Source organism: Lipotes vexillifer, unplaced genomic scaffold (genome assembly GCF_000442215.2).
Source record: "Lipotes vexillifer unplaced genomic scaffold, Lipotes_vexillifer_v1.1 scaffold371, whole genome shotgun sequence".
Lineage (NCBI taxonomy): Eukaryota > Metazoa > Chordata > Mammalia > Artiodactyla > Lipotidae > Lipotes > Lipotes vexillifer.
This window is the reverse complement of record NW_006786304.1, coordinates 429,136-451,741: the sequence shown is the minus strand read 5'-3', so window position 1 is coordinate 451,741 and position 22,606 is coordinate 429,136. Positions and strand designations below refer to the sequence as shown.

The following is a 22,606-nucleotide window of genomic DNA, read 5'->3' as shown; positions in this document are numbered from 1 at the left end:
TAACTGTAGTTTTGCCCAGCCAGTTTTGATGGTCAGCCATAGCAGTGGAAGTGTAGTCCAAGTAGAGTAGTGGGCAGTCTTGTGTCAGGGAAAAAGACGGGCTTTGGGGACTACCAGAGTTGAGCGCAAGCAGGTCCCAGCTCCTACGTGAAATTGATATAATTTAAAAAGTGGCTTTGATTTTGTTATTCAAGTCAAACATTGGTAACATTCTACTGGGTTGGCCAAAAAGTACCTTTGGTTTTTAAGTAAAAATAAAAGACACATTTTTCATTTTCACCAAGAACTTGATTGAACAGTGTATTCACCCTTTTGTTCTACTACCTTCTGCCATTTTTCAGGCAACTTCATAATTCCATCTTCCCAAAACTTTTTATCTTTTTGAGCAAAGAACTGTTCCAGGTGCCTTTTACAGTCTTCCAGGGAATTGAAATTTTTTCCATTAAGAGAATTTTGTAAAGACCGAAATAAATGGAAATCCGAAGGCACAATGTCTGGTGAATACGGCGGATGAATTAGAGCTTCCCAGCCAAGCTGTTAATGGTTTTTGCCTGGTCATCAAAGAAACATGCAGTCTTGCGTTATCCTGATGGAAGATTATGCGTTTTCTGTTGACTAATTCTGGACGCTTTTCGTCGAGTGCTGCTTTCATTGGGCTAATTGGAAGCAGTATTTGTTGGAATTAATCGTTTGGTTTTCCGGAAGGAGCTGATAATAGAGGACTCCCTTCCGATCCCACCACATACACAACATCACCTTCTTTGGATGAAGACCTTTGGTGTGGTTGGTGGTGGTTCATTTCGCCTGGCCCACGATCTCTTCCATTCCACATTATTGTACAGTATCCACTTTTTTTTAAATTAATTATTTATTTTATTTTAATTATTTTTGGCTGCTTTGGGTCCTCATTGCTGCGCGCGGGCTTTCTCCAGTTGCGGCAAGTGGGGGCTACTCTTCATTGTAGTGCATGTGCTTCTCATTGCAGTGGCTTCTGCTGTTGCAGAGCGTGGGCTCTAGGCATGTGGGCTTCAGTAGTTGTGGCACACGGGCTCAGCAGCTGTGGCTGCTAGAGCGCAGGCTCAGTAGTTGTGGTGTAAGAGCTTACTTAGCTGCTCCGAGGCATGTGGGGTCTCCCTGGACCAGGGCTCGAACCTGTGTCCCCTGCATTGGCAGGCAGATTCTTAACCACTGCACCTCCAGGGAAGCCCGTACAGTATCCACTTTTTTTTTTTTTTTTTTTTTGCGGTACGCGGGCCTCTCACTGTTGTGGCCTCTCCCGTTGTGGAGCACAGGCTCCAGACGCGCAGGCTCAGCGGCCATGGCTCACGGGCCTAGCCACTCTGCGGCATGTGGGATCCTCCCAGACCGGGGCATGAACCCGTGTCCCCTGCGTCGGCAGGCGGACTCTCAACCACTGCGCCACCAGGGAAGCCCCAGTATCCACTTTTTATCACCCGTCACAATTTGTTTTAAAAACGGAACGTTTTCATTACATTTAAGTAGAGAATTGCGTGCGGAAATACGGTCAAGAAGGTTATTTTCGCTTAACTTAATGTGGAACTCAAGCATAAAAGCGATTAACATAACTAAGCTGGTACAAATGATTTTCAGTGCTTGATTTGGATATTTTGAGTATGTTAGCTGTCTCCTGTGTGGTACAACATTGATTTTTTTCAATTAACGTCTCAATTTGATCTCTCTCCACTTCACCTCGTCTACCCGACTCTGGAGCAACATCCAGTGAGAAAATCTCTAGCACAAAACTTTGCAAAACACTTTTGACGTGTTTGATCAGTCACAGCACCTTCTCCATACACTGCACAAATCTTTTTTTGCATTTCAGTTCAGTTTTTACCTTTTTTGAAATAAATAATAAAGCATAGTATGCCAAAAATGTTGCTTTTTTCTTCCATCTTCAGTATTAAAATGGCTACACAAAAATTCACCAGTTTTGGTAAGTCTTTTTAAAAATGCACGCTGATATGACAGCTGTCACATACAGTCTAACAAAATTGTTTCTAATGAAGTTAAAGACGACTAAGTGCTACTAGAGCCATCTTACAGAAAAAAACCGAACGAACCTTTTGGCCAACCCAGTAACTTTGGGCTGTGGGATGGCCTTGGGGAATATCCAACTTGAATGATCAACTTTTTTAGGCAGTACTCTAGTTTTCATGTTTGCTTTGGAAAAGATCTTGGAGCATATATAGAGTGACCTCATTTGCCTTGTTGGCAGCAAAATGTATTTCTTTGAGTGTACTATCATTTGTGACCAGTCTCATCAAATGTAGGTTGTTTTCAGTTTTTCTCAGTCCTTGGAATTTTTTCCCAAGAGCCTTTCTGGGAATGTGACTAATATACCTGATGGCACCTTAGGAACTCCTCATGAAGTCAGGGTGCTTGGCTGTGATACACACGAGAATACCTTTGTTTCACCATTGCCTAATGGAACACTTAGTAGGTGCTCAATAAATAAATGGGTGCTCGATAAGTAGCTTTTGCATGAGTGACTGATTTGCTTGTCTGGTCATTTCTTCACCCTAGAGAGAGAGCAGCCTGCCCACTGGTGTCCCTGCAGGCTCCTCTTTCCTGCCTGCTTCCCCGAGCACTTGTCAGGCTTTTGATCCCGGTGGCACCCCGGTCCTGGCCTGCCCCTCGCATGTAGATGGCTCTTTCTGCCCCATTCAACTGAATTGTGAAGCAGCTGCCCTGCCGTCCACGTGCGTGTGTCCGTCCATGTGCACGTGTTTGCCTTGTTTGGGTGTTGAGTGTTTTTCCAGTTTACTTAATAAGATGGTGGCCAGACCAAATGCTTCCTGCTGCATTTTTCCACCATCTTGAGAGTCAGCCTCACCATCTGTGAGCCAAAGGTCTCATCTTTTTATTATTCTCCCATGGCATGTTGCAAAACATGAAGTGTGAGCTGGTTTCCTGTGGCAAAAAGTTGACTTTGATTTGTTCTTTTTGAGGTTACTGTGAGTTTATCATAACAGGAGTGCTAAAAATATCGGATCTAGTATGGAAACAGCATTGACTTACCAGCATGAATAATAACACACAGGTTTAGTCCAGAGCAAGGAAGAAATGGGCTTCATCTCAAGATGTGAAGTACTTAGCAGAGAATCCTTGGCAATCTTAACTTTCTCAGTCTGTTCTGACGAGTCGTGGAAAAGTACTTAAGCTGTTTTTGAGCCTCAGAATTAAAGATGAAAATAATCTTAGACCATTTTTGGAGCACCTGATATGTGTCAGATCCCGTGCCTGGGAATCGTCACAGGAAGAAGTCATCTCCTTGCCAATGCAAAACTCAATCACAAATAATTCTCCTTGTGAGGAGAGCTGTAACAGAGAGCTATTGACAAAGCTGTCGTGTTGTGCTGGTCTGTTTTTCAATATGTGTGAATTATTCTACCATCAAAAGCAAACTGTTATGGGAGCTCAGGGAACTGAGGGTCTGGCTCTCTTTGGGGAGTTGGGAAGTCTTCAGAGAGGAGGAGACATCTGAGCTGGATTTTAAAGAATAAGTTTTGGCCAGGTGGTAAAGGGAGGTGAGAGTGTTGCCGGCAGAGAAGCAGTGCTTGCAGGCGGCCAGTGGTGCAGAGACCATGGCACAGCGAGGCTGGAGCTTGATGGGTGCCGATCAGAGATAAGATCAGGGCCTTGCTTTTTTTAGGTTTTTAATTCTTACAGCCAGTGGTTTCCCAACTAAGAGGATATCAGGCTCACTCGTGGAACATTTGAAAAATACAGATTCCCTGGTTCTAGCTCAGATTTACTGAATCAAAATAATTAGGAGTGGCTGGAATATGCATTTTTGTAAACCTCCCAGGTTTCTGAAGGATCAGCCAATTGGAGGGAAACCACTGCCATAAGGACAAAAGGAACCCATGTCCTGTGTCAAAGCCCTGATTTATTCATGTGTGGGGTTTTTTAAAATGTGTTAAGTACTGTATTTCAGATGAGGGCATGACTGAAGCAGGGGTAAGAAGGAGATAACCCATGTAGCTCTTTTTTTTTAAATTACTGAATGTGTTTTTTAATTAATAAATTCATTTTTATTTATTTACTTTTGGCTGTGTTGGGTCTTTGTTGCTGCGTGCGGGCTTTCTCTAGTTGCGGTGAGCAGGGGCTACTCTTTGTTGCAGTGCGCATGCTTCTCATTGTGGTGGCTTCTCTTGTTGCAGAGCACAGGCTCTAGGCGGGCAGGCTTCAGTAGTTGTGGCATGAGGGCTCAGTAGTTGTGGCTCGCGGGCTCTAGAGCGCAGGCTCAGTAGTTGGCACAAGGGCTTAGTTGCTCTGCAGCATGTGTGATTTTCCTGGACCACGGCTCGAACTCATGTCCCCTGCATTGGCAGGCAGATTCTTAACCACTGCGCCACCAGGGAAGCCCCAGTTGGTTTGCTTTTTTTTTTTTTCCCTCCCGGACCAGGGCACGAACCCGTGTCCCCTGCATCGGCAGGCGGACTCCCAACCACTGCGCCACCAGGGAAGCCCCAGTTGGTTTGCTTTTTTTTTTTTTCCCTCCCGGACCAGGGCACGAACCCGTGTCCCCTGCATCGGCAGGCGGACTCCCAACCACTGCGCCACCAGGGAAGCCCCAGTTGGTTTGCTTTTTTTTTTTTTCCCTCCCGGACCAGGGCACGAACCCGTGTCCCCTGCATCGGCAGGCGGACTCCCAACCACTGCGCCACCAGGGAAGCCCCAGTTGGTTTGCTTTTTACAGTGGTGTGGGTTAGCAAGTCTGAAACTATTTACTATTTATTCTAGGATTGAGCAAATAGGCAAATATATTGTGGATGATGAGACTCGGACTTTTTTATTGCCGGAAAAGGGAGTTAGTTTCTATAAATACTGAAGGTGGGAAAGGCTAGAAGGAGCCCTGTGCGGTTGGATTGGTATTGCAGTCATCTGGATGAACTCATGGTTTTTTATATGTAGGTACAGAAATAGATGTGTGTATATCCGTGTATTTACATTCATATGTATGTATTTCCTAGCTCTGGCTGTTGAGAGGGCTGAGGAGCAAAAGCACTCTAGTAGCAATGAACAGACTTCATGCCCAGATCATGATGGCTAATATCCAAGGATCCAGGAGTCCTTGGAGACATGGCTGATTCTGGGGCTGGGGGAGGAAATTTACAGGTGAGCTTGGAACATCCTGCTGTGCCTGAAAGTAAGGAAGTGCTCAAAGAATGATGGGTCATGTCAGAAGGTCACAGGAGTCAACTTGAAAGGGCTCCTATTGGTCAAATCTGGGACAGTTTGAGGATCAGATAAATGATAGTAATAGATTGTAACCCATAGACTAAAACAAGAACCCATGAGTCTATACTGATAATTGAATAAGTAAATGAGGGAAAGCGCAAAGTTCTTTTTTTTTTTTTTTTTTTAAGCAAAGTACTTTTTATTCCCCATGAATGATGAAGATTTTTTAAAAATCTGTATTTGGCCATCATCATAGTGGTAAAAATTGTTTTAAGAATTATTGATGAATGCTAAAACTAATGGGAAAGTTCACTGTGAAACAGGGTAGATGTCTTCTCAAGATATGTTTTAATTAATTGCAAAGAAAGACTAGAGAACCCTGGCAGATTGTTCCTCAACCAAGAGATCACAGTTAACATTTCAAGAATAGGACAGTAGGTCTCATGCGTCCTGATAGCAAGAGCAAGACACGCTACCGCTCTGGTTCCCTGCCCAAAGTGGGTAATCTCAGCCTAATTATGAGGAAGCATCAGACACGCTTGGATTGAATAGGACTCTAGAAAATAGATGGCCTGTATGTCTCAAAAGTGTCGTAAAGGACCCAGGAACTCCACTTCAAATTAAAGGAGAATGAAGAGACATGATAGCTCAATGGAGCACAGACCTCCCAGACTGGATCTGAGAGCAGGAGATTTTTTTTTTTCTTTTGCTCTCAAAGACATCAGTGGGTCAGTTGGTAAAATTTGAAAAAGGTCTGTAGATTAGATGGTAATACTCCATCCATGTTAATTTCACAGTTTTGATCATTGTTTTGTGGTTCTGTGAGAATATTCTTTTTTTTTTAAATAAATTTATTTATTTATTTTTGGCTGCATTGGATCTTCATTGCTACGCGTGGGCTTTTCTCTAGTTGCGGAGAGCGGGGGCTTCTCATTGTCGTGGCTCCTCTTGTTGCGGAGCACGGGCTCTAGGCGCTCAGGCTCAGTAGCTGTGGCACACGGGTTTAGTTGCTCCGCGGCATGTGGGATCTTCCTGGACCAGGGCTCGAACCCGTGTCCCCTGCATTGGCAGGCGGATTCTTAACCACTGCGCCGCCAGGGAAGCCCCTGTGAGAATATTCTTGTTTGGGGGAAATATATAGTGAAGTATTCAGGGGCAAATTTCAAATCATTTTTTAAAATGTGTATTTATAGATATAAAGAAATAATGACAAATGTGGTAGAATGTTAGCATTTGCGGAACTAGGTGAAATTATGCAGGAATTCCGTGTACAGGTTTTCTGTTAAGTCTAAAATTATTTCAAAATAAAAATTAAAATAACGAAAAACAAAAACAACCTCCAAAAACCCCAGTTCTCAGCACCTGGAAAAATCCTGATATTGACAGCTGATGAGTAGTAACTGCAAAGGGCTCTATCAGTGCTGGGTCCATAGGAAGGGCACTTATAACAGCACATCCTCATCATCTCTTCACATGTACAGTTCTTCTGGAAAGGAGCCATAGAGTTCCCCCAGATGTTCAAGGGGGGCTAGAGACCTCTGCTGTGGGAGAAGCAGCACACCCCTGTGACTGAGAACAGAAAGCCTTCATGCTTCAGGTAGGAGATAGTATAGTAAATAGCAAGCACCTCACTGCTGAGCCAGCCTGGGGTGGTCTCCACTTAGGGCCCTTGCTCTGCAAAAGGAATTTCTTTTTCCAGGCAGTAGTGTTGGGCAGACTGTAGGGGGTGTATTTGCATAGAAACATTTAACTCATCTTCAACTTTCATGTAGAGCCAAGCAGGACCTTACTAGGAACAAATACAAATGGTGGCTTGGAGGCGGGTACTAGGGGTACAGAGGGTGAAGGGGTGGCCTTTTCCGAGTCACTTTCCCCTGCTGAGCCTCATGGTTGGTTGTTGGGCGGATTAAAGAGGAGCTGTCAGAGCTCTTAATATACTGCCTGTGTTGGAAACCAGTGGAGCTCTTCTAACGCATTTGCCATTTTCTCTTCTGCACAGCGTTCATCAAGTTCAAGAACGTGACTGGCCTCTCCTTTCATCCAGAAAGCACTCTGTATGGGGCTTGGTGGGACTGGAGTTCAGCCTAGACATGACCATGAGTCCTCCCGTGGGGCTGCCTCTCACCCTCAGCCTTCATTGGTGGCTTAGCTGTTTACCAGCCTCCTCCTTCAGATCTCTTCCTTTTCTTTTTTAATATTTATTTATTTGGTTGCACCAGGCCTTAGTTGTGGCAGGTGGGCTCCTTAGTTGAGGCTCGCCGGCTCCTTAGTTGTGGCATGCATGTGGGATCTAGTTCTCTGATTGGGAATTGAACCCGGGCCCCCTGCGTTGGGAGCGTAGAATCTTAACCAGTGTGCCCCCAGGGAAGTCCCCAGATCTCTTCCTTCTAATCCATTTTCAGTCACCAGTCCGATCTGTCTAAAAACTAAAACCCTTCCATGATTCTCTTTTGCCTTCAGGATACCATTTAGACTTCCTGGATTGGCATCCCAGACCTGGGCCCACTGACCTCCTTTTCTCCTTTCCACTCCCTTCTGCCCTCCGTGAACCCTATACATTGCTGTCCCCAGACATCTGTCAGTCCCTCGTTTCTACACGTTTTTATTCCTTCTGCTTGGAATATCCTGCTTCGTCCCTTCCCACTTATCCTCACTGCTCACTCTGTTGTGACCTCCAGGAATGTAGCTGCCCTGATGTGAGTTGGGTTTCCTTCCTCTGTGATCCCATACCATCCCCTGGACAACAGAGTCACTTGAGGGCAGGGACCACAGCTCACCATCTCTTGACTGGGCCTGACTCAGAGCAGGGCCTTGCTAAATGTGGATTGATTGATTGCTGCGGCCACCTGTCCCAAGCTTGGAGAATCTTGCCGGTTCTTAACCTGTGGCTTCATTCTTTTTTTTTTTTTTAAAACATCTTTATTGGAGTATAGTTGCTTTACAATGGTGTGTTAGTTTCTGCTTTATAACAAAGTGAATCAGCTCTATACATATACATATGTCCCCATAGTTCCTCCCTCTTGCATGCCTTCATTCTTTTTGTTTTCTCTTGGTGAGCCAGCCTCACGAACCCGTGTCCCCTGCATCGGCAGGCGGACTCTCAACCACTGCGCCACCAGGGAAGCCCGGCTTCATTCATTTATTTTAGGCCCCTGTAAAGCCATCTAGGTGGTGCTAATTTGCGTAGTTGGCCTTTGGCCCTTTCCCTGCTGTGCCACAAGACACACAGTACCTCAAAGCCCTAGACCTGGCTGTAGGACTGTGCCTAAATCCAAAGTATTGGGGAGCCCTTCCACTTTCCTTTAACTCCCCACGTGTGGGGAACAAGGGCTTGTTTATGACTGGAAGCTCCTATCTCTCCTAGGCGCTGGCAAAGTCAGACCTAGGGCCCTCCAAGGGAGAAATTAGAATCTTTTCTAAGATGGCTGATTGTTCTTGGTTCATAAATCTAGCCAAACAAGTTTGGAGTTCATGTCTACTTACTCCTGCCACTAGAACCTTGATGTGTCCAGCTTTGGATTTGAAAGAAAGGCATTTCGGTCCCACTCTATCATATACTGCCAGGCCTGGAGCAAGCCTCTTCGCCTTGTGGCCTCTGTTTTCTTAGAAATGAGGGAGATGTTGATAATCTCCTCCCAATGATCATGTACAGGAGAGCCTTAGAAATAGCCCTATTTTCTCCTCCTTTTAATTGTAAAAGTAAGACATCTTCTTAGTAAAATATTCAGATACCTCAGAGGAAACTGCCATTTCTTGTGTATTCTTCCAGAACTTTCTAGTATTTTGTACCTCATTCTTCCTCATCACTGCAAGGATTCTCTCTCAAGATTTCTTAATGGTGGACACTTTATAACTTTTTTACTGTTAGAAAACTTAGTTTGATTCCTCCTTCCTCAATTTTCCCTGCCCTCACCACAGGGAAATTTTATGATTTTTTAAATTGACTTTCTCTCTAGACCTCAGCTTGATTGGGTGATCAGTTCTCTTCAGAAGGAACTTCTTATTTTAGAACTTGTAACCTTTGCAAACCAGCCATTGCCACTTGGGTCTTGCGTTCCCCAGTGGGTGTTTTGGTGTCCAGCAATGACAAGAACTGCTGAGGAAGAGACAGCCACAGGGAAATGGGTTCCGATAATGGGGCAGCAGCTGAGTGCTTGTTGATTTGCTACTGTCATAACCACAAATGTTTAAAAATAATTTGTAGGGTGGGAGGAAGAAAAAAGCAGTGGGTTTTGTTGTGTTTCTTTTTTTGTTTGTTTGTTTTCTGGTGCTACTGCCTTATCGGAGGTACAAAACGCAGACCACAGTCATTCAGAAAGGAAGAAGGCACTGCCGTGCAGAGAAAAGAGGTGAGGGAAGGAGCAGAGGTGACCCATAAGTGCATTTCTGGGCTTTACTGCCGCCAGCAGGTGTAGAGTCTGGTCAGAGAACCAGCTGTGGTTAGGCTCATGCTCCACTCCTCAACCTGAAAAAGAGGCATAACCCCAAGTCCGCCACATAGGGTCACAGGGATTAAATGATGGCCAGGCACATCTCGTGCATTAGTAATTGTTGATTAAGTGCTTTGTATCCATCGTGATCACATTACATCTTCACAGCACCCTAGTGAGAGCAGATCTACTATCATCACGTCATTTTCACAGGAGGAAATTGAGTCTTGGAGAAGCTAAGTCATTTGTCACCAAACCTAGTAAGTGCTTAAGCGTTGCCCAATACCCCGTCTCTCAAAGCCCTCAGTCAGACTTTAATTATTAGCCTTACTAATAGCATTATGCCCATTTTGAAAGTCTGAACCTCACAAGAGCCCTGTGACATTTTCTTATTCCACTTTTGCAGATGGGAAACTGAGGCCCACTGAGACCAGATTGTAATAATGGGCAACACTGTCAGCAACCTGCCTTGTTTTCTTCTTAGCAGGCCCACATCTCCCCCACCCCCGCAGTAGCCTATGTTTGAGCTGTTCTCGGGCCCCAAGCCCAGCTGCAGTTCTTGTTTAAAGCCTCACATCTTTTCTCTGACTGTCAGACAACAGTCACGGGAATGTCCTGTGCCATCTTCCCTGGGTAAGAGCAGTTGGCAGAGAGCAGCAGATGCCCAGAGTCAAGGTCATGTGCCACTCAAGTGCTGGCTTGGAGAAAAGACCCTGTCTCTCTGCTGCTTGTGACCAGGCAGGGTGAGTGTGAATGGAAAGGGCTTTGTCAGAATAGCTCTGTAAGCGGAGGGTGTGGCTGGCAAAGCTAGTAGATAGGGGCCCTTGCAGTAGGGGACCAGCGATCTCCATACTTGGCCTCTACATCATCTGCCTCTGCATTTTAGAATGTTTTTGTCCCTTTCTCTTTGTAAATTACAGACTTTTCAGAATGTTCCACTTTGTTTTTATTTAAATAAATAAATTTATTTATTTATTTTTGGCTGTGTTGGGTCTTCGTTGCTGCATGTGGGCTTTTCTCTAGTTGCGGCGAGCGGGGGCTACACTTTGTTGAGGTGCCTGTTCTTCTCATTGCGGTGGCTTCTCTTGTTGTGGAGTGTGGGCTCAGTAGTTGTGGCACGCGGGCTCAGTAGTTGTGGCATGCGGGCTTAGATGCTTTGTGGCATGTGGGATCTTCCCAGACCAGGGATAGAACTGTGTCCCCTGCATTGGCAGGCGAATTCTTAACCACTGTGCCACCAGGGAAGTCCGGAATGTTCCCCTTTAAAGGTGAGAGTCAAGCTTGGGAATCATTAGACTTTTGTTTTGTTTTGTTTTGTTTAAGAGGAGCACTAGAATATTTGGTCAGACTAGAGTCTGAATGGGTGGTTTGCATTATTCCAAACTGGTGAACTCTGAGGTGGGAAACTAAGGTCACTTGAAGTGATTTTCTTTTTTCTTTTCTTTTTTTAAGCTAGCCTGTCTTCTATCTTCTCTCTGCTTCCAGGGAGGCAGTACAGCATAGAGATTAGAAATGTGCTGACTTTGGAGTCCATTGTGATCCTGAGCCTCAGTTTCCCACCTCTAAAATGAGGATGGTAACAATTGTACCTACTTCATTTTTTTTTAAATTTATTTATTGATTTTTGGCTGCATTGGGTCTTTGTTGCTGCGCACGGGCTTTCTCTAGTTGCGGCAAGCGGGGGCTACTCTTCGTTGCAGTGCGCGAGCTTCTCACTGCAGTGGCTTCTCGCTGCAGAGCACGGGCTCTAGGCATGTGGGCTTCAGTAGTTGTGGCTCATGGGCTCTAGAGCGCAGGCTCAGTAGTTGTGGTGCGCGGGCTTAGTTTCTCCGTGGCGTGTGGGATCTTCCCAGACGAGGGCTCGAACCCACGTCCCCTGCATTGGCAGGCGGATTCTTAACCACTGTGCCATCAGGGAAGCCCTAATTCATTCTATTTTGTTTTACATAGGAGAGCTCATTCTGAATATAGGCCATTTATGCCCCCCCCTTTTTTAAACCTAAATGCTATTAAAATTTTAAAATGTGACTAAAAACTGCTTAAACATAATTTTAATAGCTGAATAATATTACATTCTGTCAATTTATCATGTTTCATGTAATCATCGTGTTATTGGATATGAGAATATTTCCAGATTTTTTTGAAATATGCATAAATAACACGGCCGCGACCGCTTACACATAATTAAATCACTGGCCAAGGAGCATGACCTTTTGTAAAGATCCTCGATACCACATCTTCACATGGTTTGGTGAACATTCTCACTCCCAGCAGCTCTGGGTGACAGAGCCAGTCCCTCTGCCTCTCGCTCAGGTTGAGTAATCGTGGTCTTTCATTTGGTAGGCAAAAACTGGCAGCTCATTTCTGAGAAGTAGGACTCTCCTTTCTCCCATCAACAACTTGCATCCAGCTGCCTCAGGTTCTTTTCAGAAGAGAGTGAGCTGTAAATAACAGGAGGCAACTTACTTTCTCTGTTTTGAGCTGATATGTGATGAGATCAGAGACTGGCCTTCATAGGAGAGGTGAAAGTGTGGCCAGGACTTGGTGCTTAGAAGGGTTGTTTCAGAAAAAGTCTTCAGGGGAGGCCAGTCTGGAGGTGAAGTTCTCTGGAGAAAGAGGTCAAAGGATTGTGTGGCCGTGGTGACAGATGGGGGCTTATGCGAGTGCCCTCGGTGGATTGTGAGCTCTGCCGTCTGGGTCCCCAGCACAGCTCAGCACAGGCGTTGGGGGTGGAGTGCAGGTGCTCAGGAAATGTTTGTGGATGAAAAAGTGAATGAATGAGTATATGCACATGCATACTTTTAAGTTTCTGGGTTAAAGAGAAAAACTAAGAGTGAGGTAGATGAAGGGGGGAGTGGTGTGGAGCTGAGCTGAGCAGATGGTCAGACGCCACAAGAGGTGAGAGGCTGAGAGCCAGCAGAACTCATGGTGGCTTCCTGGAAATGCCCCGCCTTCCTCAGTCCAGCTGTGTCCCTCCTCTGAGCTTCACCCCGGTGGGCTGGCAGTTCTGTGCCTTTAGCCCTCGGATACAGCCTTGAAAGCCAGGGTTCTATCTTGTTTCCCTCTTGAGGGCAGATGTGGTACACTGTGTATCTTTTTTTTTGTTTCTTGCTGGACATTCCATGTTAAGCATGTTTGTAAATAGTTGATAAGAGAAACAGATCCATCCTCGGTATCTTGAGGACTCCATTCAATTTGATTAGTAATAGAGCAGGCCTGGTTAGGATCTGTGAGGACCTTGTGTCGCTTTGTTGTGAGCCTTCTCCCCACCCGTGTGATGATTTTCCTTCCTTCTCCAAACATTGAAGCTTCCCGTGGAACAGATACATTCTCAGTGCCTACTATGGGGCAAGCCCTGTGCTAGGCATTAAGTAGATAATAGTGAACAAAACAGATATGGTCTCTGCCCCACGGAGCACCAAAATCTGGTGGAGGAGACAAGTCAGTCCTTGTACAGTGAATTTACACTGTAAAATCACAAATTGAGATTAAGACCCTGAGGGATAGAACAGGGTGCGGACAATAAAGAGTATAGTTCAGAGCCGAGGCGCTGTAGACCCCGGAGCTCACTGCTGAGTTAGTGGTGGTCACACAGTCACATGAGGAATCACAGCATGAACAAGTGTGTCAGCTTCTCTAAGGGCCATCCGTGCAAGCTGGATTTATGGAGATGCGGACAAGCAGTGGCAGTTCTGGAGTAGCGCCATTTACCTGATGCTTACCTGGCACCATCCAAGGTGCTTTACGTTTATCAGTTCCCTTAATCCTTAAGCCCCTCAATAAGGTCAGTGCTCTTACGATTTCCATTTCACAGACGAGGCTCAGGGTCGTTGTCACTTGTCCAGGGTCACAGTAAGTAGGAGAATAGGGGATCCAGAGCTGTGCTCCTCGCTGCTGCACGCTGCTGCCTGTGGATTCCCAGGCTCCCCAGGCCTAGGAAGGGCTTTGCAGAGAGAAGACGCAGCAGGCCCTGACAAGCAGCGTGTGAGCGTGCTGAGGGTGAGAGGTGGGGAGGCTCAGCATTTGGGGCCGGAGGACCTGTGAAGATGAGGTGGTTCTGCCCACTGGGGAGGGAGCTTGGCAGGCTGCTTGGCGAAACCACTCCCTTCTACCCCATCATGCTCTCTCAGAGCTCCTTTTCTAGTTCCCACCTTTTGTTATTTCATATGTAGTTTTTGTTTGTCACCCTCACAAAATGCTCTGAGAGGCAGAGCGTGCATTTTGCTCTCCCCTGCCCAGCTCAGGGCCCAGCACAGAGTCGGTGCTCGCTACGTATTCATTGAATGAACAGTTGACTAAATGTGAGACCTAGCGTCTTGCCTGAGCAGATAAGCTACCGGCTAAGAGGATAACTCTATTTTTCATTTTCTTGGAAGTTTATGTCACCCAGGAGTGGATCTGATTTCCAGGCCATTCCCAGAGATAATGAGTCGCCATTAAGTGAGCCACTTTGGGGAGAATGGGTGGGGAGCACCAGAGAGGTGGGGATGGTGTCTGGCACAGAACAGCTTTAGGCATCAGCCAGGCAATTTTCTATAGATTTGACTTTGTCTCAGTTGAACTGTTTTGGGAAACAGCAGTTGGGTTGGAGCTAGTTTGCAACATTGATTTCTTTTTTTCCTATAAAAATACTGGAGTATTTGGATGGCCTTAGTGATTATGCTAAATATAATCATGCTATTTAAATGCAATAAGAAATGTTTAGAAAGAAATAGAGTGATTAGTAACATTGCTTCCCAAATTCCTGTTATAACACTAATCTGGTATTCTGATTCAGATTAAATTTGAACTTGAGTTAATTTCTTTTTGCAAAAGTAGTAGTTTATTCACACGTTCGCAGTTTTTCTTCTAATCCATGAAAAGGTGCTTGGTTTCCCCTTTTCAAAGTTTGTCTTCTCTGTTACGTGGGCAAGTCCTGAACTATAGCAGAGACCCCAGCCTATCATCCGTAGCGGTGAATGTCATCCCCCCCGGACTTCTGCAACCTGAGTTAATTAAAAGGTGCAGATGAAGTTAATCAAGTTTGGAACTCTTATTTTGTGCAGTGTTTTAATATGTTTCAATGAGTCATCTTTTGGCATCCCTGACAGTATTTGATCTTCATGGAATAGTTTCATAATCTGGAAACTGGTGGGGAGGTGCTCTTCAGAAATGCAGAGTCAACAGTGCTATGTGTGTGTCTGGCTATTTGGGAGGGCGGACAGCAGAACAAAGAGGAGAATTTAATAAGCGAGAACTCGTCCGGGGCTAGGGTCAGTTCTGAGGCTGCTGCCCGTCTAGAACACTGGGCTTCTTCCCACACCCCCTCCACCCCTGCTAACTGGAGTGCTGACATTAGAAAAAGAGTGCAAAATACAGCCTCTGTTTGCTTTGCTGCAAATAAGTGGCTGGACTGACTGGCCCCCTTCCCGGAGGCCCTGAGCGGTCTTCAGATGTGGTCAGCAAGGTATCTGGACGGTGCCAGGCTGCCGGCCCACGTCCAGGCGGCCTGCACCAGGAACAGGCAAGGGGCCCAGAGAAACAGCGGGGCCAGCTGCTGGCTGCCTCTGCTCCTCCTCTGAGTGCCATCTTATTTCTTTCTGAGATGAAACTGGTCTTACCCTCTGAAGATTGATGGGCAAGGTTTCGTACGGCTTCTGCGTCCACTGCTCACCCACTGAACTAGTAACTTAAAATTAATGGACCAGGGGCTTCCCTGCTGGTGCAGTGGTTAGGAATCTGCCTGCCAGTGCAGGGGACACAGGTTCGAGCCCTGGTCCGGGAAGATCCCTCCTGCCGCGGAGCAACTAAGCCCGTGCGCCACAACTACTGAGCCTGCGCTCTAGAGCCCACGAGCCACAGCTACTGAACCCCGTGCGCCACAGCTACTGAAGCCTGTGCGCCACAACTACTGAGCCCACGTGCTTAGAGACCGTGCTCCGCAACAAGAGAAGCCACCGCAATGAGAAGCCCGCTCGCCACAACTAGAGAAAGCCTGTGCGCAGCAACAAAGACCCAACTCAGCCATAAATAAATAAATAATTTTATTTATTTATTTATTTATTTAAAAAAGACCAGTTGAGAGAGGGCAGGGCCCCGTCAGGAAAATGCATCTCACAGAAATGTTGTTGAATAGGAGTCTTCCTGAGGTGGGGGGCAAAGAGCCAGACCACTTGGAATCCTTGGGCTGCATTCCTGATGGTCCTGGCTTTCTCCTGGATCAAGAAGCCCAGATTCCGAATGCCAGCATTAGCATTTCTATGCCACTACTCACTGGCGGTCCCACTGAACAAGCCGCTCAATCTCTGAACTTCAGTTTCTTCACCTGTAAAGTAGGAAGAGCATTCGGACCTACCTACCTCCCTGGGTTATTGTGGATGTAAAAGGTTCAGAATGGTGCCTGGCATAGAGTAGGCACTGTTTGTTTTGCAGTTGTTATAATTGTTTGAGTATGCTTCAAGAGCTGTGTTTCATAACCAAAAGGTGAAAAGTTTTGTGGTGAGGGCTGAAAAACTGATCCTCTCTCCTCTGTCCCTTGTGACAGTTGGTGCTTCTGTCCCAGTGACACAGAAATAAGAGGATTGCACAGGAGGCAGCTGGGGCAGGACTCCTGCTGCTGTCCAGCAACCTCATTCCGTTCCCACGTGCTTGCCCTTGGGCCTTGGATTGTGCATTACAAGCGGCCCGCCCTTGGCACTGCCTCCGTCATCTGCTCAGGCAACACTGATGCACATTCTGGGTCCATCTTCTCAAGAGTGATTGACAGAATTAGCGCTGACATTCAATACAGTCTGCTCGGAGTATCCTCTTTTGACTGGACTAGCAGATTTCCACGTTCCTTTGTCTTCACCGGACATTGTTGGAAAAGAGGCTTGGTGTAAACAGTGATGACCTGCCACTTGTGCAGTCTTTTCTCCACCCTGTCCCCAAATGCTTGCTTGACTGCATTTGTTTACTCCAAATTGGAATCCCAGTGACACATCTGCAAAGTTAGACGTTGAGCTTAGGTGATGGCAGGTCTGTGTTAGCCAGCATCCAAATTGTCATCGACTTTTGAGTTGTCTGCCAAGTGGTCAGGTAGAATTGAGGTTGTAGAAGCCGTGCTCTTGAAAACGAGAGGAGAGGAACATTCCCAGATGGCAAACGGCATTCACACAGGCCTTCTGGAACCGTTTTAAGATGAGGAATAGAAAAGCTCTGGTGTGCAGAGCCCTATGCTGGGGACATGACAAGCGATCTTCCTCGGACACCGGCACTGAGAAAAGCGTAGCCCAGAAGCAGGTTGCGTCTTCTTTTACCTGGACCTCCACGTTTTGGAATCTTCTCAGAACACTGTGTAGCCCATTTATGAACTTCTCTCAGGCTTCAGTGGAGCCACCTGTCTTGACCCCTAAATTCCCCATCCTCCCCCACCATCGCTTTCAGACTGCAGAGACCAAGACTCCCTTGCTCACCATCAGACCTCTGGCACGTAGGTCAGCTGCACACACTGAATGCTCGCTCGTGCTGAATGAATGAATTCCTACTGCTTCTTGGAGGGCGGTTCTCACCGCACTGCTCGTCACCAAAACTGTTTGTGAGTCTTAAGAAAACAAAGAGAAGGACAGTGATTCCTTAGTCTGGGGCAAGTTCCAAATACTTGCGTTTTTAAAGAGCCTCACAACAATTGCCTGAGTTTTCAGTCCACCTTATCTTTTAGGGAAGAGCCCCTTGTACTGAGAGAGAGTGTAACTTGCTGGATAAGTTCACTTTTTCAGTCAGCAAATGCTGATGAAACTTATTAAATGGAAGGAATTTGTGAACTGTGAGTGTGAGGGGCTATCCCAGGGCACCCGGGGATCTACCCATCTCTACCTCTGCTCTGAAACAGCCTATGTGGTGTGGGAGGCGGACTGCCCTAGAGACGAGGCTCCAGGCTGACTGTCCGCCTGCCTTGGGGAGCATGTGGGGAACAAGAATGCCACCCAGCTAGCCTGCAGTGGACATCCAGACAAGGTGTTGTGGCGGTAGAAGGTGCTTGTATTTTGATCGGTCTTCTGCTCCTGCCTGTGCCTTTTCGTTTGCGCTACAATTTCGAGCCTTGTTAGGGTCTTGTTATACAGTACTGCTGATTTGCTGCCATCATCTGAACCTTTCCTCTGGTTCACATCCAGAACAAAACGTCGTTTCTGGAGGTTGACATAATGGTTGTACTAAGTAAGGGAAGTTTTGTTTGTAATGACCTGCCTGTCTGCTGAGTCTGAGCACTTGGCTGGCCTTTCTGGCTGAAGCAACTCGTCCTTTGAAATGATGCCTAGAATGCATGCCTCCTCCCCCTGACCTCTCTTCTGGGTCCTAACAGGGCCTTTTCCCTCTGCTGGAAGTTGCCCCCACCCTTCTTCCCAGGCCCACACACACTTCACTCACGTTGCTTCCTCAGGGAACCTGTACTTGACAGCACCCTATAGAGGATGTCACATCCTCTGTTGTACTGTCATGGCACTCATCACAGTAATTTTAGTCATTTTTGCAATATTTGATTACCTTTCTGACTATATTTGTTGAATAAATGAAAAGTATTACCTTTCACTTGGCCCACATTTATTTACATATATATATATGTATATGTATGTATGTATATGTATATAAAAATTTATTTATTTATTTTTGGGTGCGTTGGGTCTTTGTTGCTGCACGTGGGCTTTCTCTAGTCGCGGCAAGCGGGGGCTACTCTTCGTTGCGGTGCCCGGGCTTCTCATTGTGGTGGCTTCTCTTGTTGCGGAGCACGGGCTCTAGGCGCGTGGCCTTCAGTAGTTGTGTCACGTGGGCTCAGTAGTTGTGTCTCGCAGGCTCTAGAGTGCAGGCTCAGTAGTTGTGGCGCATGGGCTTAGTTGCTCTGCGGCATGTGGGATCTTCCCGGACCAGGGCTCGAACCCATGTCCCCTGCATTGGCAGGTGGATTCTTAACCACTGAGCCACCAGGGAAGCCCCCACATTTTAATTAATGTACTACTTCCTGTAGAATGAAAAAAAATGTGTTTAATTATCAACATCTATAAAGATTTATTATGAAAAGGTTTGCTTTTTAAAGCAGGGCCGGAATAAAGACAGAGACGTAGAGAATGGACTTGAGGACACGGGAAGGGGGAAGGGTAAGCTGGGAGGAAGTGAGAGAGTAGCATTGACATATATACACTACGAAGTGTAAAATAGATGGCTAGTGGGAAGTAGCTGCATCCCACAGGGAGATCAGCTCGGTGCTTTGTGACCACCTAGAGGGGTGGGATAGGGAGGATGAGAGGGAGGGGACATGGGGATACATGTATACATATAGCTGATTCACTTTGTTACACAGCAGAAACTAACACAACAATGTAAAGCAATTATACTCCAATAAAGATGTTAAAATTTTTTTTAATAAATAAAATGATAGTACCATAATCATTGCTAATTTATGTCAGCCTCAATTGTAATACTTTCCACTAGTCTGTGTTTAGTTGCTGTCTTGATATTGTGTTTGCAGATGGTTCTAGTCTTTAAAAGAGAATTCACCAATAGAGATGTGATGCAAAAAAAAAAAAGTCTTAATTTCTGCTGTACAGCAAAGTGATTCACTTATACATATATAGACATTCTTTTTCATATTCTTTTCCATTATGGTTTATCACAGGGTATTGAATATAGTTCTCTTGTGCTATACAGTAGGACCTTGTTGTTTATCCATCCTATATATAAGAGGTGGCATCTATTAATCCCAAACTCCCAATCCTTCCCTCCCCCAAACACCTTGGCAACCACAAGTCTGTTCTCTATGTCTGTGAGTCTGTTTCTATTTCATAGGTAAGTTCATCTGTGTCATATTTTAGATTTCCACATATAAGTAATATCATATGGTATTTGTCTTTCTCTTTCTGACTTAGTATGATAATCTCTAGGTCCATCCATGTTGCTGCAAATGGCTTTATTTCATTTTTTTTAAATAAATTTTATTTATTTATGGCTGCGTTGGGTCTTCGTTGCTGCGTGCAGGCTTTCTCTAGTTGCGGCGAGTGGGGGCTACTCTTGGTTGCAGTATGTGGGCTTCTCATTGTGGTGGCTTCTCTTGTTGTGGAGCACGGGCTCTAGGTGCGTGGGCTTCAGTAGTTGTGGCGCGTGGGCTCAGTAGTTGTGGCTTAGTTGCTCCGCAGCATGTGGGATCTTCCTGGACCAGGGCTCGAACCTGTGTCCCCCACATCAGCAGGCGGATTCTTAACCACTGCACCACCTATTTCATTCTTTTTATGGCTGAGTAGTATTCCATTGTATATATATACCACGTCTTCTTTATCCATTCATCTGTCGATGGACATTTAGTTTGTTCCCATGTCTTGGCTATTGTGAATAGTGCTGCTGTGAACATAGGGATGCGTGTATCTTTTTGAATTATAGTTTTGTCTGGATATATGCCTAGGAGTGGGATTGCTGGATCATATGGCAACTCTGTTTTTGGTTTTTTGAGGAACCTTCACACTGTTCTCCATAATGGCTGCACCAGTTTACATTCTCACCAACAGTGTAGGGGAGGATTCCCTTTTCTCCACACCCTCTTCAGCATTTGTTATTTGTAGATTTTTTTTTTTTTTTTTTTGCGGTATGCGGGCCTCTCACTGTTGTGGCCTCTCCCATTGTGGAGCACAGGCTCCGGCCACGCAGGCTCAGCGGCCATGGCTCACGGGCCTAGCCGCTCCGCGGCATGTGGGATCTTCCTGGACCGGGGCACAAACCTGTGTCCCCAGCATCGGCAGGCGGACTCCCAACCACTGCGCCACCAGGGAAGCCCTGTAGATTTTTTTTATGATGGTCATTCTGACCTGTGTGAGGTGGTACCTCATTGTAGTTTTGATTTGCATTTCTCTAATAATTAGCGATGTTCATGAGCCTGTTGGCCATCTGTATGTCTTCTCTGGAGAAATGTCTGTTTAGGTCTTCTGCCCATTTTTCGATTGGGTTGTTTGTTTTTTCGTTGTTGAGTTGTATGAGCTGTTTGTATATTTTAGAAATTAAGCCATTTTTGGTCACATTATTTGCAAATATTTTCTCCCAGTCTGTAGGTTGTGAAAAGACTTGCTTTTTAACCTGTCTTCTTCCTTTCCCAGTGCTCCTGAAGTTCCGCACAGATAAAGGAAGAGATCCTAGTTCTGATACCTTTGGGGAAGATTCTGAGTTGTTGCTCCAGATTCGAAACGATGTGCTTGACTCCCTGGGTGTTAATCCTGACCTGCTTCCCGAAGACTTTGTCAGGTTGGTCTCAGTACTTATCACAGTTTAGCCTGGATTGATAAATGTCTGTTTTCAGTATTTGCCTTAATTTGGGGAGATGCTTTATTAAGACCAAAAGCCCTGAGGAGAGCCTCCTTTGCCACATTCTGCCACCTCCTGTGACCCTCTGTCCTTCTGTTGGTATAACAGCAGCATATGAAAAATCGAGGTGACCTTGTATGTGTGCAGGTATAACTGCACGATAAATAGAGTGGCGAGGTCAGCAGAATGGGTTTATCATTTGGTAACTATTGCCCCATTGCCCTCCATTGATGACCTATCAGTTTATAACCTCAGCAGCAAAGGCATCCCTGTTCCCAGCGTCCTCGCTCTTAGGTGCTGGGATGCTTTCACCTTAGGCGACCAGTCTTTTGCTCTTATACACAATCAGGTTTAGGATTTGATTGGATCGGTCCAAAGGGAGACTGGGTCAGGAACCCCTTGCAAGCAGTTCTGGGGTCATCTTATTACTCTCACTCTCTTTCGGTGTATTTGGGGGACTCCCTAAACTGTTTTGCTGTGCTGCGGCTTGTAGCAGTAATAATGATGGCTAGAATTTACTGAGCAGCTGTTATAATACCAGGCATTGTGGTAGTTGCTTTCTGTACATGCTCTCTCTTGACAACAGCCCATTTTATAGGAGAGGGAAAGTTAATTTAGAGCTCAGAGGAGTTCAGTGACTAGTATGAGGTTATACAGCTAATAACAACAGCACCATGTATTGGACTTTCTGTGCTTTACCAACACGGCCACATTTAATTGTTACAATAATCCTCGAAGTGTGTATTATTATTTTCCCATGAGTTAAATGAAGAAACTGAGGCTCAGAAAGATAGTCACTTGTCCAAGGTTTTAGTAAGTAGCCAACCAAGATCTCACCACACTGCTAATCGCTGGTAACAGCACAGTACCTTGGTTCCTTTTCAGCAATAAAGTGAATCAGAGCCCCTTTGTTCCCTAGTCCTTTCCTTCTTCACTCGTGGCTGGGAGCCTTGCTTAGACACTAGCAACCTCAGCCGATTTAAGACCAGCAGTGGGCTTTGAATCCCCTGCCGGGCCCTCAGCCAGAAAGAGGCAGCTGTCTACAAGGTGCTTTTGTAAATTAGCACTGGGAGGTCAGGGCTGATGACACGGCAGGCTGGGATGGGGTCCCTGTTTCGGGCTAACAGCAGGCACACTTCTCTTAGTGGAGGAACAAGTGGTGCCTGCTCTGCGCTTCATGGCAGGAGGCGGGCAGGCTCTGCAGGGCTCCAGATTCAGTAGATGTAGCCAGGCCGCAGGGCCACCGAGCACACCCAGTGCTGCATGCCGGGCCTGAGCGTGCCGCCGAGTGACTGATTTGGGTGTTTAGAGTGATGAACGGCCTGCCTCTGCATCGCCAGCCAGTGGCAGAGGCCCCGCTTCCCAGAAGGAGAAAGCCACAGCCTAACTGCTAACAGCCGGACTAGCTGCTGACTAGTTTCCTCTCCAAAGTGTCCCCCGCTACCCCTTTGCAGATACCACTTTCCCGTGACTACGCCTCGTGTGCTCAGGCGCTCCCTCTCTATTGCCTTTTAAGTAAGAGGTGGTTGACGGCCTCCCGAAGTCCGTCTGTGGCTGGTGGAGATGAGGCTGGTGGAGATGGGATAGGGATGCAGCAAGGAAATGAGCTGCCGTCTAGCAGCTGAGCTACCCTCACAAATTACCCACTGCCAGCTCCGAGCAGGGTGTGCTTA

At 46.2% G+C, this 22,606-nt stretch overlaps 1 protein-coding gene across 2 annotated transcripts in view; it reads left to right on the top strand.

Moving 5' to 3' along the window:
• Window positions 1-22,606, top strand: part of SAE1 (SUMO1 activating enzyme subunit 1) — a 70,445-nt gene that overhangs the window by 38,109 nt on the left and 9,730 nt on the right. The window contains exon 7 of one of the 2 annotated variants that reach the window (XM_007458480.1): window positions 20,729-20,873. The exons of the other annotated variant lie outside the window; for it this stretch is intronic. Coding sequence (XP_007458542.1) covers window positions 20,729-20,873 — 145 coding nt within the window. The remainder of the gene's footprint in view (window positions 1-20,728; window positions 20,874-22,606) is intronic. 2 annotated transcript variants of the gene reach the window in all.